The following is a 15,093-nucleotide window of genomic DNA, read 5'->3' as shown; positions in this document are numbered from 1 at the left end:
TGTGTAAGAGTTGCGAGCTTCCCAAGACCTTTACTACGCGCGACCAAGGTGGCAGAAGAGCATTTGTGGTGACACACCACATTTGCGCCCACGTTTCTCCCTGGAGTGCTCATATGGCTCTCGGTTCCTACCAGTGCAAATGGCATCTCTTCAAAACTGCGGCACAATATGAAGGACCCTACCATTCATTGTGGTACTTGCGCGAAAGCAAATGGGACGAAGAAAGGTGTACACACGGACAAGCGCAAAGCGTCCCCGTTTGTTTTGGTGCAAGTACCACAATGAATTCGTCCAACTAGGCCGACTAGCAGTTTTCTTCGACCCTACCGTTCGTTGAATGCACATCCCCGGTGAACTGCCTGATTGACCCATTGAACCATCTTCGGACGTGCGGCATCAAAGGGCGCGACATTGTCAACGTGGAGCGCCTCAAGTCCCCATGACCCGCTCATAGTGACAAGCTGTATTAGGTCACCGGTGGCTCTCTTTTTGTACCCAGGGTAATTGTAGCGAAGCCTTGGAATTCTGTAATGGGTCGTCCTCTCCAGCGCCTTCCAGTGGGTCGTCCTCCTCGGCTCCTTCTGAAAGAACGCCGCTTGTGTCCGTGCTTCCCCTTGACTGTCGCCATTGCGAATTGTGCCAAAACGCCTTTACAAGTGCAGCATTTAAAATGGCATCCCCACTCGTGTTACTTTGAACAAGGCTAGCGCATGGAGCAACTCCAGATAGTCTGCGCTTCTTGTACTGCCTTCGGGTGTTCACATCCACCAGGTGATGCTCGGGATTGACATACAAAAATTGGAGACAATTGGGGTGCACGAATCAGTTTTTTGTTTACGTCTACTGTGTGGAAGTTGTTTTTTACAGGAAGCAGCACAACATGCCAGGGACAGAAAAAGAAGACACAAGCACAGCGCTCACTTCCCAACATCGTCCTGTTTTGATTTTAGTATGGTTTGTGTTAGAACTGTACAGCTCAAAGTAAAGTCCTCTACCCACTTGAATTTGTCATTAAAATTGGTAATAAAAAAGGTCAGGAGTCCTTCCCCAATCCGGGAAACGGTAAGCTTGGCGTGCCTGGCATGCTGTTAATTTATTTATTTGCCTCCTCTTCCTTTCTTTATAGGTAGCGGCCGTCCCTGGAACGGTTTTTTTTTTTTTTTCATGCTGAATGGACATGGTGTCTTTGATGTTCTTTCCAGCATTCGTCAGCCTGTAGGGCAGCCTCTCGAAAGGACCATTACACAATCGTGGAAACGCGGGTTAGGAATTAAATTTTCTTCAAGTTTGGATTTTCCCGAAAGGTGCAATTCCTGATGTCAACCTTACGCGTCGAGCAGATCGCTTTAGTCCAGCAACACGAAATATTTCAATGAAGCACCCGTAGCAGCTGTACTGCTTCTCAGTTGTTCTCAGCTGTACTGCTTCTCAGTAGAATGCATTCGTATGCTTCAGTTCAGTTCACATTGGGCAAGCATGGGCTCGTTCAAGCACACGCTTTTGGACCGGGGGGACCCGCATTCAAGCTCCAGCCCTAGAAAGAAAATTTATTTTGTTATATATTATTTCTTTGGGGCATGCCAGCTGTGGGTGAGGAGGGTTTTTTTGGAACACCATCGCCAGCTACACAGGTTGGTCGATACAGGCTCTCGCTTGAATATTGGCCTGCTTATCTTTTACTGCATGCATCCGTCCTTCCCATGTCGAGCTTTCTTTTAGCTTCCTTTCTGCTGCCTCTACCGCTTCAACTTTAAAGGACCTTGTGTTTACTTTGGTTGTCAGTTTTGACAGCTGAGTGAATTCTGTCTCATCTCTTGAAATAGTTACTTTCATTTGTTGTCATTTCTAGTCTTTCGTGGTTTGAGAGAGCTTGCCTACTTCTTTTCTTGGTGCCTTGCCTCTGTTTTCAGGTGCTGCTCAGACATTATTCTAGTTACAGTATATATGTCTTCATTTGCTTCTTGTTCTATGGCATTGTACTTGTTCTCAAGTGCAATCCTAAGTTCCCGTGTTTTTTTTTACCTTGGTTACATCTAAGTTATTGTTTTCTAAATGACGAGTTTTGTTATTGCATTATGTACATCGAGTGTGATCTTGACTTTCACCAAGCCACTGCTTTTTATCTTGCTTACTAATTCTACGTCGTGTATTATGCTGGGATCCATGCACATTATGAAATCTATTTCATTCTTTGTTTTTTAAGTATAGGTTTCTTCCTATTTTTATGGTTCATTATACAAATCAGAGTCCATGAATTTTTTTAGCTTTTGGTTCCCTTGTCGTTCTTAAATTGACAGAGGAACCAAAATGCCTAGAGTTGGAAAGCTGGAGCGATTTGACATCTAAGACTAATACCCCAGTGCTGTGGGATTTATTGCCAATACAGAGCCATGCTGCTCCGTACGTTATTATCATTGTAACGTCACAAATAGCCCAGTTTGTGGTTTTAAAATGCAAAGAGATAAATTTTAGGAAAAGGAATGTTTTTATTTCCCTGTGCAGGGTACTCGTGTGGAGCAACCTAGTGAATCCCCCTTGATCGAGCGCTCCTTTGTGGACGGCTCAGCACGTCAGACACTCGTGTCTAAGGAGCTTCGGCAGCCAGGGGCCCTTGCAATGGACTGCCCCGAGGAGCGCCTCTACTGGTCGGACCTTGAGTTGCGACGAGTTGAACATGTGCAGCTCAATGGGGAGCAAAGGTCGGTCCCATTTCACCTGCTCTGCCCATCCACTTAGCTGAAGTGTCGAAATCTGGGCCAGTTGGTTCATGTTACTCGAAGAAGAGCCAGCAAATTCACGGGACATGAGGAAGAAGCAAACACACACAACGCTGGAATTAACAACTCTGTCTTTATTGAAAGGAAGCATTTACCCAAGAAACCTCACAACGCTTGTGCGGTACATCATTATCGCCTACAACGTCACCAGGTGACGTTGTAGGCCACCTACCGTTTGCGTCAACTACGCTTAAGTGTTTAGCCGGCTTCACGTGACCATGCTTACTTGTCCATTGTAGTACTTCGTTGATAAGGCCAATGTCATCATCGATCGTCAATAAGTGGCACTTAAAAACCTTCCAATTCATTGTCACGCTCATGAGCTTGAGTTGAATGCTCTCAGCATGGCCACAGTGTCTCCGCAAAACGCACCACATAAGGACGAGTGTTCAGCGCCACTGCTGCATGGCTCTCTCGCTACTCACAGACTGCTCAAGTGTGGATGTGATGGCCGTTTTACATCTTCGCCTCCGATCACATGTATTGTGATGAATCAATAAAATCAAAATCAATCTAAAGTGCAATGCACGATTTCTAAATAATACCAGGTAAAAAGTGACTCCACACTGAAACTTTGTTATAACGAGAGGGGATATAATAGAGTGAATGAAACTGAAAAGCCCTTGCATCTTAGCCTAGTAAAACAGACGCCTGCCAAAATTTGCATTTGTCGATTAACAGCACTGTTGCGGAAACGCTGCAGAATGGCTTTGAGCACGTCGTCCAGTCCTGGTCTTTGGTACGAGAAACATGCGCAGGTGTGAAAGGGCTGCACCATGTGCGCCACGCTGCACCAAGCGGCTTCTGCTGCGCCATCCTACTCCAAAACGCATTATTGCGCCTTAATTGCTCCCAAGTGGTCTTTGGTGCCTTCATGTGTCATTGTCAGTGGTGGAAGTGCTGCTCCGATTGCTCCATACTGCTCCAAAAGAGAAATGCTACTTCATCCCGCTCCAGAGTGTAATGTTTGTTAGTAACTGCTCTGAACCTGCTCCAAAATGGCGTTGGGAAACTAAAAACAATGAACTTAAACCATGTGACCATCCAGCGAGCCTGAACGAAACCAAAAACAAGCTGTATGTACTCTCATCCTAGTATGCTAGTATGCAGCTTGCTTACTACCTGCATACTAGCATATTGGCAATGCTACAAGTACTCGCAAAAATGGGAGAAGTGCATTAGTGTGAGAGTCTGGCAGTTTTCCTGATATGCGAGTTGCAAAGCTTTTGATCACCCCTCGTATGTCTGAGTTAGCTCTATATTTGTACCTGACAAGCAGACTATTTGGCAAAATTTGCGTGAGATTAGTTTGATATCATACTGATTACTAGTTTCTGCTGTGACAACTTACCATTTTATCAGCTTAGACCCCATTTATGCCACAAGAACTGACATTTTAGTGTATAGCTCGTTTAGACGTTTTTGTTTTTTTTTAACTTTCGATGCTGGCTATATTGAATATGGAAATAACATATTGCTTTGATCCCATATCGATTAAAACGCTGCCTTGGCGATAGTTACATGTGATTGTGGCTACTATTACAATTTGATGCTCAGCTCTATCGCTTCTATATGATTTCGGCCACAGGTACTGGTATTTTAAATATGTAGCTCATCTTATACTTAAAACGTGAAAGGAGACCTGCTAGCAAAAATTATGACATGTTCAATGACCATCCATCTGCTTAATTATTTGTTGCTTGCGATTTTCAGTGATTATTGCACCTGCAATATGTTTGATAATGAATATTAATATTTATGAGATGCATGCTGTATACTCCAGGTATTGTTAAAAATATTTTGACATCTGCTCCAAAGACACTTAAGGCTGCTCCAAAGCACCATTTTTTCTGCTCCAGAATGTGCTCCAAGAAGCAAAATGTCGCTTCCATTGTATTCCGCGACGTGGCTCGCCCATGAAACACCACCTAGCCCATGTGAGCTCCTATCATGATCACCTGGTGCACTCTCCTTAACGTTGATGATGGCGCGAAAAAAAATCAGTTTCGCCGCATGAGTGAAGCACTGAATGCTAGCAAGAAATTGTAATGTTATACGTAGGGATGGGCGAATACAGTCAAACCTTGTTGCAACGAACACCACATTAACGAACATTTCAAATTAACAGACTTTTAAGAAATCCCGTGCCGACTGCTTATAGTTTCAATGTAAATATACAGTCAAACCTCGTTAATACGTACCCGCTTTAAGCGTACTAACGGTTAAAACGTAGTTGCGATGAATCCCCGACCGAGTCTCATAGAGCCTAATGCATTCGCTGACCGCTTAAGCCGTAGTGCTTCGTCCTACGCCTACCGGTTAGTGCGTACCCTGCGTACCGCGATAACTTTTTGTGCCATAAAATTTTACTGCGCCGCTGAACTTCCCGACCCCCCAATGTGCCGCCAAAGATTTTCCGTCTTCGAGAAGTGCGTAGACCGGTCGATCGCTGATTCCGACTTTCGCGCGATTGCGACGACGCTTTTGCAAGTAAGAACTGGGAAAGAACGAAGGTGAGGCGGCGGCCACCGACGAACGCGGCAGCATGACTTATCGCCGACAACCTTATCACAATAAGTATCTTCAGGTATCTGCTCGGGCACGCGTGCGGCGCAGCACTGCTTTAAGCCTACTGCACGCTTTTAATAGGTGACAACCTGAACACGCTGGGCCGCCGATCGCTGCCGCCTCGTTGTGCAGGGCCGTGTTCAAGCACGCGCCGATTTGTAGAAACGAAAGCAGCTCGCTGTTGCGGAGTTGAGCGTTGCTGGTCGCGGGCGACGAGAAACCTCTTTGCATTGACGCTATCACGCTAAACGCACGTGTGCCGTACAGCAAGCGTAGCGCTGTTGTAACCATACTGCACGTTCATCTTGAGAAGCTTTTAGCGCAAAAAAAGACAGGACACAGAGGGGGGAACAACACCAGCGCTAGCTGGTGTTGTTCCCTCCCTCTGTGTCCCTGTCTTTTTTTGCGCTAAAAGCTTCTCAAGATGAATTTGTACCAACTAGCTCGACTTTTGGTCTTACTTCAGCATACTGCACGCTTTTATTGGGCGACCACCCAAAGACGCTTCCGTCCGCTGCCAGCACCGCTAGAGCGTTGCAGAGTGCGCATCGCTTGCAGGAAGTTCGTCATCGCCGCGTTAACTGAACAAGCTACTCGCCGCGTGCACAGCCTGGAGCGAAGTGCGTACGAAGAACACTCCCACGACAAATGCGCGCGTCCAGTGCAGCAAGCGGCGCGGCAGTGACGGCGTGAGCCGAGAAGGCCACGCGCTGCACGTAACTAGCCAGGAGACGATCGGTTCCACGCAGCCGTACCGTGTTTCACCGAAACTATGTCAGTTTTCGTTTAGTAGCAGATCGCGGTACAGATGCTCACACATATAGCCGACACTGTCCGTTCCGTCGCGATGTCGGTCACTGCGTATACCGGACCCTGTAATAGTTCCGAAATGCTCCTTGGGGTCGCCACCGCGCGCTATAGACCCTTTTCATAAATACGCCACCTGACGGTGGGCTTTTCGTCAGTTTCGCTTCGCAAAGGAGCGTGGGACAGCCAGCGCCATCGTGAGGGCATGGAAAGCAAGCCATCAATGCGCGAGTGCTGTGATGTTTGTGTTGGCGGTTAGTTCTCCGTGTCATCCGCTGAAATCTCACCGTTTGCGTGCTTGAACGAGCTCTTAGTACTCTCCGTTGGTCTTTCTGAGGTGCTTCCGCTGCACAATGAGCAACATTGTGTACCCTTCAACGGGTTGGACGAGCAGTTTGGCTAGCCACTGTAGTTTGGCTCGACTGCCGCGGTGGCGGGACCGTGACCACAGCGAACTCGTGTGTGCGCCCGGACCGGGAAAAAAAAGGCTCGCCGAAGCTACAAACTTCTCACCGAAGGAAAGGAAGGACGTCACTGTCGCGGAACTATAGGTGACCGCAACCGGTGAAAATCCTGTCTGTCGCAAGCCACACCACACGCAACTATTTTGCGGACGCCACGCGTTGGGTATATTTGTATGCAGTGGCGTAGCCAAAGGGGGGGGGGGGGCACACCGGGCCCGTACCCCCCCCCCCCCCGAATTTTTTTTTTTGCCATGGCACACAGAGCACAAAATGACACTCGACCACATCTGCCTGCCCGGGGCCCCCTCTTCGGATCAAGGTGGTGCCCCCTCGCCCCCCCCCAAAAATTTCTGCCTGCGCCCCTGTTTGTATGTACTAAAAAATGTTGACACGTGGCTTACGATATGCGAGTACTGTCGCTACTAATGAACTACACAACTTCATTTTTATATTTCTGGCTGGCCTTACGAACCCTCGCAGTATTTCTGCACAAACAATCTATCGCAGTTCACCGCATTCAGGCACTCGGGAGAAGACTATTCATTCATAAAAGCAAGGCTACACATGGCTCTGTGAAATAAGCACGTCCGTTTCTGGAGCACGTTTACAAAATGGGGCCCTTCCGCACGTCCGTTTGACATCGCGTACGGAGAGAGAGCACGTGCATTTGTTGTTCACGTTTTATCGCGAACCTTATCGCTGTTCTCGTCGCGATATCCTCGATGGTGGCACATGGGAACGCAGCACGTCTGCACCATTGCCGCATGCCGTCTCTACGAAAAACGTTGATGACAGTTCACAATTCGCCGGTGCTGAAATGTCACGCACTGGCACGTTGCCGAAGCCTGCGTCGTCTGCTGCGGTGCCCTCACAATGGCGGCAGACTGTAGTTTGCGTGCGCGGCGCTAGGGGCGCCCTTTTTCGAAAAGGGTCCATCGACACTGCCGGACGGTCGTGCGAGAGTGCCAGAATCTTTTCTCCACTTTGGCAAAAACAAAGAAAAGGCTTTGCAGTGGGTACTTTAGGCAATATTTGCTGTGGCACTGTATTTATTTCTTTTCTGGCGACGATGGCGTACGCGAGGAGATGCAAATTTTTACTTGGTGGTTAATGCGTACTACCGTTTAGTGCGTAGTTATGCGGCGTTCCCGGCAGGTACGCATTAACGAGGTTCCACTGTATTTCACTACTACGAACTTCAGTATAACGAACATTTCAGAATTAAGATCGTTATTTAATTCCCGTGTAATCTTAACAACACCTCAGTACTACGAACTTATATCCCGAAATGCGAGGATTCTTAGATTTCAGTGTATCGGTCATGGCAGTCGGAGCTGTAAGGTAGCAGACGACGCAGCACGAAGAGCGGACGCCCTCCCGCAAAAACTTGAGATGGCGCGGTAGGAGAAAGACGCGGGCGGAGAACTTTTTTTTTTCCCTCCGTTGCGAAGGCGACAACGCATCACGTCTTGTAAAGGCCCAACCGCATGCATTGCAAGCGACTTTCGAGCGAAGGCGACTGCGACAAACGGGCTCCCGTCGCGACGGGAGCACCCACATGTTCGCGACAAAGTGTCACGGTTGCTCAATTGAAAACTATTGCGTGCACACAGGCAAATTACGAAAAAGAATGACAGAGTAGATGAATGACAACATGCCAAATTTATTATTGTCTTGTTTGAGATAAGGATGCCATAAAAGAGTTCGTGACTTTCTTTTTTTCGCAATCTTATGTTTAACCGCGACAGTAGTATCTGCTGTGATCCCATGGGGTGCCCGGAAGCGTACGCTGCCTACGCTACGTCGCACTTTGCAAACTGCGTTATGTTGGGGTTAGTCCAGGAGGCGCATCTCGACAACGTTTCCTCTTGCTGTCGTAGAACGTTTAAGAAAAGCCGCAGCGCCTCACATCGTTGCTTCGCAGGGAGAAGGGCTACCTCACACGACGACGATGTTGAGATTGCAGCAAGCTACCACCGAAACATCAAAATCACCGTGATCAAAACGAACCATCATCAAAATTAACGACAAAATACAGCCGCTTCCTCGCTCTCCGCGTGAGATGGGGCTGTAAAGAAGGTAGTCTATAACTTGCATTCCTTGAAGTATGCACCGATTGGAAGCATCACGAGCAGATTGCAACCGAAGCGAGGGTCAGAGATGCTGCCATGTTGCCGGATATCGTTATGCTCACGTCCGGGCGACAAGCGATGTTTTCTGGCTTTCCAGAAACAGAAACCTGCGACGCGACAAGCGACGGCAATGGATGGCCCTCCGCGACAGCAAATCCTGTCGGCCGTTGCTCAAAACTCACGTGCATGCAGTTGGGCCTTAAAGGATTGCAGCGATGACATGGACAACGATGTCACGGTAGCACCCGAAGATCGCGACGAGTCCGTGTCGGCCACAAATGCGTTGGACTACTTGAGGAAACTCCGCATATTTATAAAAAAAAGCGAAACAGCGACTGAAGCGGCGCATAAAAATGTGGACAGTCTAGAATTGTTCGCGACGCAGAGTTTGTGCTGCACCCGTCAAAAAACGATCACGGACTATTTCAAATAAACGTGCCTTGTTTGACGTTCACGTGTGCATTGTTGTGAGAAACGAGTTCAAGGATGTACCGTTGCAAAGGTAGGACGTTTGCGTTACTGAAATTCTATTGTTATGGTAAATTTTTGGGCTTTCACTATAACGACCTTTCAGAATAACGAATATTTTCCACGGTCCCCTGAAGTTCGTTATACTGAAATTTCACTGTAGTAAATTTGAGGTTTGAAGCAAATCCGAAGCGAATAGTGATTTGGTCGAATAGTTTCGAATCGATAGTTCGAATAGCACTCACGACATATTATAAGAAAAATGAGCATTTTCGTCATGACCCTTACACAATATTTTTTAAGAATTTGAACTACATATGAGTGAATGTCACATTTTGGTTTGAAATGAAGTGGAAGAAACCTTGAAATATACAATTTGAATAGCAGTAGGGTGCAAGTTATAAGTGGTACAATACGTTACAATTTAAAAATTACCAGACTTAGCGCATATAAGCCCATGAACACGCTTTTAAACAAAAAAAAAATATGTACCTTTAACCTTGAAGTGTGGGTTCGCGGCAGTGCAGATATCCCCTGGATGGGTGGTTTCACGGCACAGCAACCAGACGCTGCAGTGAAACCACCTTTACGGGGAGCTATGTGTGGTCAGACATACACTATATTTGTTCATTTCGAATACTCTGAAATTTTGAATAATCTAAATTTGTATCATAGCGAATTCGAATACTTTAATATTCGTTGGAATATTCGAAACGGCCGAATATTCGTTCATCCCTAGTTATACGAAATAAGGCTAGCAGCTAACTCTTTTGGATCTGATCTCGTGTAACTCTACAGAACACTGGTGAAAGGGAACAGGGCCGCTGCAGGGAGCGAAGTGGTTTTCGCGTTGCCTGTCATTTCAACGTGAAGTAAGCTGGTAGTTTCCTGATGTCGGCCGAGATAGCACACGCGTCAGGGCTCTTATGATCAAAGTTTGTACTTGCTGCTCGAGCAACGCAGCCCCCTTCCCGGCCCCCTTCATGCTTCTTCACCGGACATTCGCCCATCCCTAGTTATACGAAGTAAGGCTAGCAGCTAACTCTTTTGGATCTGATCTCGCGTAACTCTACAGAACACTGGTGAAAGGGAATATGGCCGCTGCAGGGAGCGAAGTGGTTTTCGCGTTGCCTGTCGTTTCAACGTAAAGTAAGCTGGTAGTTTCCTGATGTCAGCCGAGATAGCATGTGCGTCAGGGCTCTTATGATCAAAGTTCGTACTTGCTACTCGAGCAACGCAGCCCCCTTCCCGGCCCCCTTCATGCTCCTTCACCCGACGAAAGACAGGCGGGCGTTTCCTCTCTGCTTGCGGAGCCATCGACAGCAGGCCTCGCACACGGGGCGATGCTATTACATGCATCCTTCGTTAAACAGAGATGGCTGGTTCAATTCATCGCTGCTTCATTCGTGTTTGACCACAGCACTTGCGTGCATTTAGTCACACGTAGAACATAGGATGCGGGGGCGACGTTATCAATTTGGACTTGATCTGGAAAATGACGATGCCAAAAACACACCGAGAGTGTCAATGTAATTGTTATCACAATAAAAGTGGACATTTTAGTTCTATAGTCTTCTCATTTGTGCATGTCTTTTGTCAATGTGAACATATGAAAAAAATCTTAAAATATCTCTGAAGCGTAGTCGGGCTAGCTACAGAGTTGATTGCTTATCTCTATTTTCCTCTTGGTTCTCGTCAGCTGTGGCGCTTTTATGGCGGGAGCATTAGCTGTTTTAATTCATTTTTATAGAGTATTATTGAGTATCTCTAGTCAAATGTAGCTATCTAAAGCATCACTGTTATTGCTCTTGTCAGCTGTGATGTTTTATGATAGCAACATCTATATGTTACTAATGAAACTAAAACACCATTAAGCCAAGGAAGGCATAGGGGACAGTATTTGTGGTTTCTTAACTGTATTGTAATGATTCTCACTTAAATTAGTAGAAAAATAAAGAGAATGAAAAATTACCCTTTCTGTCAGTGGGATCCGAACCCGCAACCTTCGAATTAAACATCCAATTCTCTACCATTTGAACTGCAACGGAGGGTAAGCCCCCGTCCACTTTTTTGTAGGGTATTTATGTGTGCTTAATACCTGGGAGTGTTAGCGCCACCTGTAGCCCAGGTGGCGTGTGTGGAACACTCTTTTTTGCCAGAAAGCGTCACGAGGCACGTGCTCTTCGCACAAGGTGGTGGCTGATCAGTAAACCCTCGCATGCTACCTAAGGCATCAAGTCTGTCAAGACGAAGCCCTCGCTTTGAAAGTACAAAAGTAGGGGGATTGTTCGTTGGGCTCCTTTTTCTGTATTGTACACAACTAATGAAACCAGCAGACAGTTAAGCCAAGAGAAATAAGTTAAGTTAAGCCAAGACAGAAAGCATACGAGAAATTATTTGTAGTTTCTTAACTTTATTGTAATGATTCTCACTTGAACTGAAAGAAATTAAAGTGGACAAAAGATCACCCTTTCCGTCGGCAGAATCTGAACCCACGATGGATCCCCCGATGGAAAGGGTGATTTTTCGTCCACTTTAATTGCTTTCAATTGAATGTTTATAGAAACCATTGGAAATTTTTGGTATTGTTTGACCCAGGAAATCTGCTCCAATACTAACTTGCTTTGCTCCAAGGCACACCTTCTGATGATCCAAAACTCACCTGTTACTGCTCCAAAGCTGCTCCCAAACAGCATTATGGCTGGTCCTTGACTTGCTCCATAAGACTAAAGCCTGCTTCCGCCCCTCCACACGCTCGTCGAGGTAAAAATGAAAAAATGAACGAAGCATTGACGTTTCGGGCCCCACACGGGTTCCTTGATTCATGAGTCAGGTGGCGCAGCGTGCAGGTGTATATCTCTGGCAGATTGCCTTTTGTCCTGTGGTTAGTCGGTTGAATGTAAATAGATTTTAAAAGCAGACGGGCAGATAAATGTTTTTCCGTTGTGATGATAGCTGCTGTGTCCGAGTCAGTGTAATGTCCAGTTTGATTGTGATGTTCTGTCAAGGCGTTCGCGATTGTGTGAACCTTGGTGACATCTTTTTTTTTTTTTTTATGCTGTTACACTGTTGAAATTCCCGCTCTCACCGAGATATGGCATGTCACTACCCATGCTCGGTATCTTGTAGATAACTCCCGGGAAGTCCATGCACTCCAAAGGGTCTTTTGCACGAACTAGCTGTTGACCAAGTTTTCGAGTAGGCACGTAGGATATTTGGGCACCAAAGCCTTTGAAAATTCGTGCGAGAGCCTCAGTTGTTCCCACTGTGTAAGGAATCGCTGTGTGCATCTCTCTCTCTTTTACTTTCGCTATTTCACAGCGGAACTTGGCTGCATTGCGCTCCCAAGTCTGGAGCAGTTAGTTAGGGCAGCCATTCATTAGCAGGTCCCTTCTTGCAATCTGCTGTGCTTGTCTACATTTTGTAGGGCTGGAGCAGACACGGAATGCCTGAGAATAGCGTGCCGCTGCAACGGATCATTTTTGTCCACTGGGATGTGCCGAGTCGAAGCTGAGGTACTTTCCCATGTGCGTTGGCTTTCTATGCGCACTTGTTTTTAAGCCGCTAGAGATTCTCTCCACAAGACGTTGAGAAAGAGAATTCGTCGATTGTTTTCCTCTTCAACTGTGAACTGTATGCCTGCCTGAAAGAGTTCAGGCGCTCGAGAAACTGTGCTGTGTGTTGGTGACGAATGATACAGAAGCAACCATCTATGTGTCTCAGAAAAAGCTTTGGGGGTGTTGCAAATGAGGACAGCAGCACATTCTAAATCCTCTTGTGCAGTGTTGGTGCAAACGACGGGCACCTATTGCTGTGGCTAACACCTTTTTCACTTGAAGTACGTGTTGTCAAGGCAAAATTTTAGAAGACTGCAATTGTCCTGGACTTCAAATGGCATCCATTGGGGTAAAGAGTCAGCATCGAGAAGTTGCTTGTAGCAGTTGACAGCATAGTCAACGGGCACACAAGTAAGCGTTGACTTCATGTCATACGAAACCATGACCTCATCTTCAAGGCGAACACCTCCCAATTGCTCAATGAAACGAGTGGAGTCTTTGATGGAAGTCGGAGTGAGCCCCGCTAGGGGCCGCAGGACACGGTGCGGGTAACGCGACAGTTCGCACAGCGGCGAGCATGTGTAGTCCACAATTCGTTGTACTGGAACGACGGGCTTTTTAATTTTTGGAAGCCCGTACAGGGCCGGTGCCAATCCATTGTGGGAGAGCAACTTTAGTAGATGTTCTTGTTGTCAGGCGTAACAAACTGAAATACTTGAGCGAGCAACTTCGGTAGCAAGATGGTAAGTTGGGCCAGTTGGATTACGTTCATAATTAAAAATTTTGTTGAAGCGCACCAAAAAACAGACGGACAGAAGAGGCTGACAAGGACAGTGCTTGCTCTCACAACTGAAGTTTTATTGGTCAGAAAAAAAGGTATTTAAAGCGGTTACATGGCTCTTCGCGCATGTGCAACAGAACAGGGTGCAACAGAAACCACTCGTATCGGGATTACATAATAGTCGCTGTTATTTGTCATTTAATATATTTGCAAATACTAAGTGTCGAGATACGCGTATTCTTTATCGTGCAGAACAATCGTAGCTTGGCTAACACAATCATGTCCCCTCTTTCGGATGTGGTAAGATTCCACTATCTCACGTGTTAGCTGATCCTTGTGCCGAAATATTATTTCTGTTTCTTAAACACGGGGTAACATCCGCAGTTTCTACAGTGATCAGAGTTGCCTGATGCCTTAACAGATGCGTGGTGTTCTCTAAGGCGGTCGTTCACGCATCTTCCCGACTGGCCTATGTAGACTTTTTCACAAGAAAAAGGTGTCATATATACCACTCCCTTTACGCACTTCACGAACATGTTTCTGTGTTTTACGGAGCAAGCTTTCGAACCTAGGGCTTATTAACGCGTGGACAAGCTTGCTAGTTTGGTTTTTGCCGAAAACTTCACGTCTACGCTGTATCTATTTCCAACGTGCTTTAGGTTGTGTGCCAACTTGTGTACGTATGGAATGACAGCCATTTTCCCTCGCTTATTTGTCTCCGAACTGAATCTTTGTTTTTTGCCCTTTATTTCTCTGGCTAGGACCGTGCACAATGAGAAAATTAACTGTTTCGGGTAACCTGCTTTTTGGAATTTTTCCACCTGACTCTTGAAACTTTCACTGATTAGATACCCACACGATTTCTGCAAAGCTGACATAATACAAGATCCCCCTCTTTACCAACTTTGAGTGCCCAGATGCATAATCTAGAACTGGCTTAGCGCTTCTTGGTTGATAACACCAGCAGATGGTTGATAACACCAGCAGCAACTTCGGTAGTTCATATCTTTGTCAGATCCCTTGTCAGCTTATCTTGGAGAAGCCCATTCACCTCTTTGATTATTCTATGCTGTCCAACATTACGGTGGCATTTCCCTGGTCCGGGCTGCCCCACAGAAATTTCCCTCAGGGAGTTGTACCCCCTGGTTGCCATTGATACGGTGCTGTGCTGCTTAAGTGGGAACTGCGCCAGCTTGCATGCAAACGTTCCTGTTTGGTTCTTGGCTAACGCCGGTTTGGTTTCAGACACCATCCTCTCTGCCTGGCCATTAGGGGCGGGATGGTAGGGGGTGCTTGTGACATGTGTAGCCCGTTCTTTAAAAACTCCTCAAATTTTGAGGAACCAAAAGACGGGCGATTGTCCGTCACCAGCTTTTTGGGGAGCCCGAATGTTGCGAAAAGGTTTCGCATTTCCTCGATTAATGGTGGTAGTGTGGATGTTGCACATGCAGCGCACTTCCAGCCACTTGGTGTACGCATTGACCACTACTAGCAACATCCTCCCCTCCACAGGGCCAGCAAAGTCCGCATGAATGGTGT

General features: G+C 46.6%; 1 protein-coding gene across 1 annotated transcript in view; it reads left to right on the top strand.

The window, feature by feature from the left end:
• Nucleotides 1–2,539: 2,539 nt before the first annotated feature.
• Nucleotides 2,540–15,093, top strand: part of LOC119375929 (low-density lipoprotein receptor-related protein 5-like) — a 31,224-nt gene continuing 18,670 nt past the window's right edge. The window contains exon 1 of the mRNA XM_037645949.2: nt 2,540–2,699. Coding sequence (XP_037501877.1) covers nt 2,617–2,699 — 83 coding nt within the window. The 5' untranslated portion in view covers nt 2,540–2,616. The remainder of the gene's footprint in view (nt 2,700–15,093) is intronic.

This window comes from Rhipicephalus sanguineus, unplaced genomic scaffold, assembly GCF_013339695.2.
Source record: "Rhipicephalus sanguineus isolate Rsan-2018 unplaced genomic scaffold, BIME_Rsan_1.4 Seq1027, whole genome shotgun sequence".
NCBI classification, from domain to species: domain Eukaryota; kingdom Metazoa; phylum Arthropoda; class Arachnida; order Ixodida; family Ixodidae; genus Rhipicephalus; species Rhipicephalus sanguineus.
Note: the sequence above shows the minus strand (reverse complement) of the source record. Positions and strands in the feature narration are given on the sequence as shown.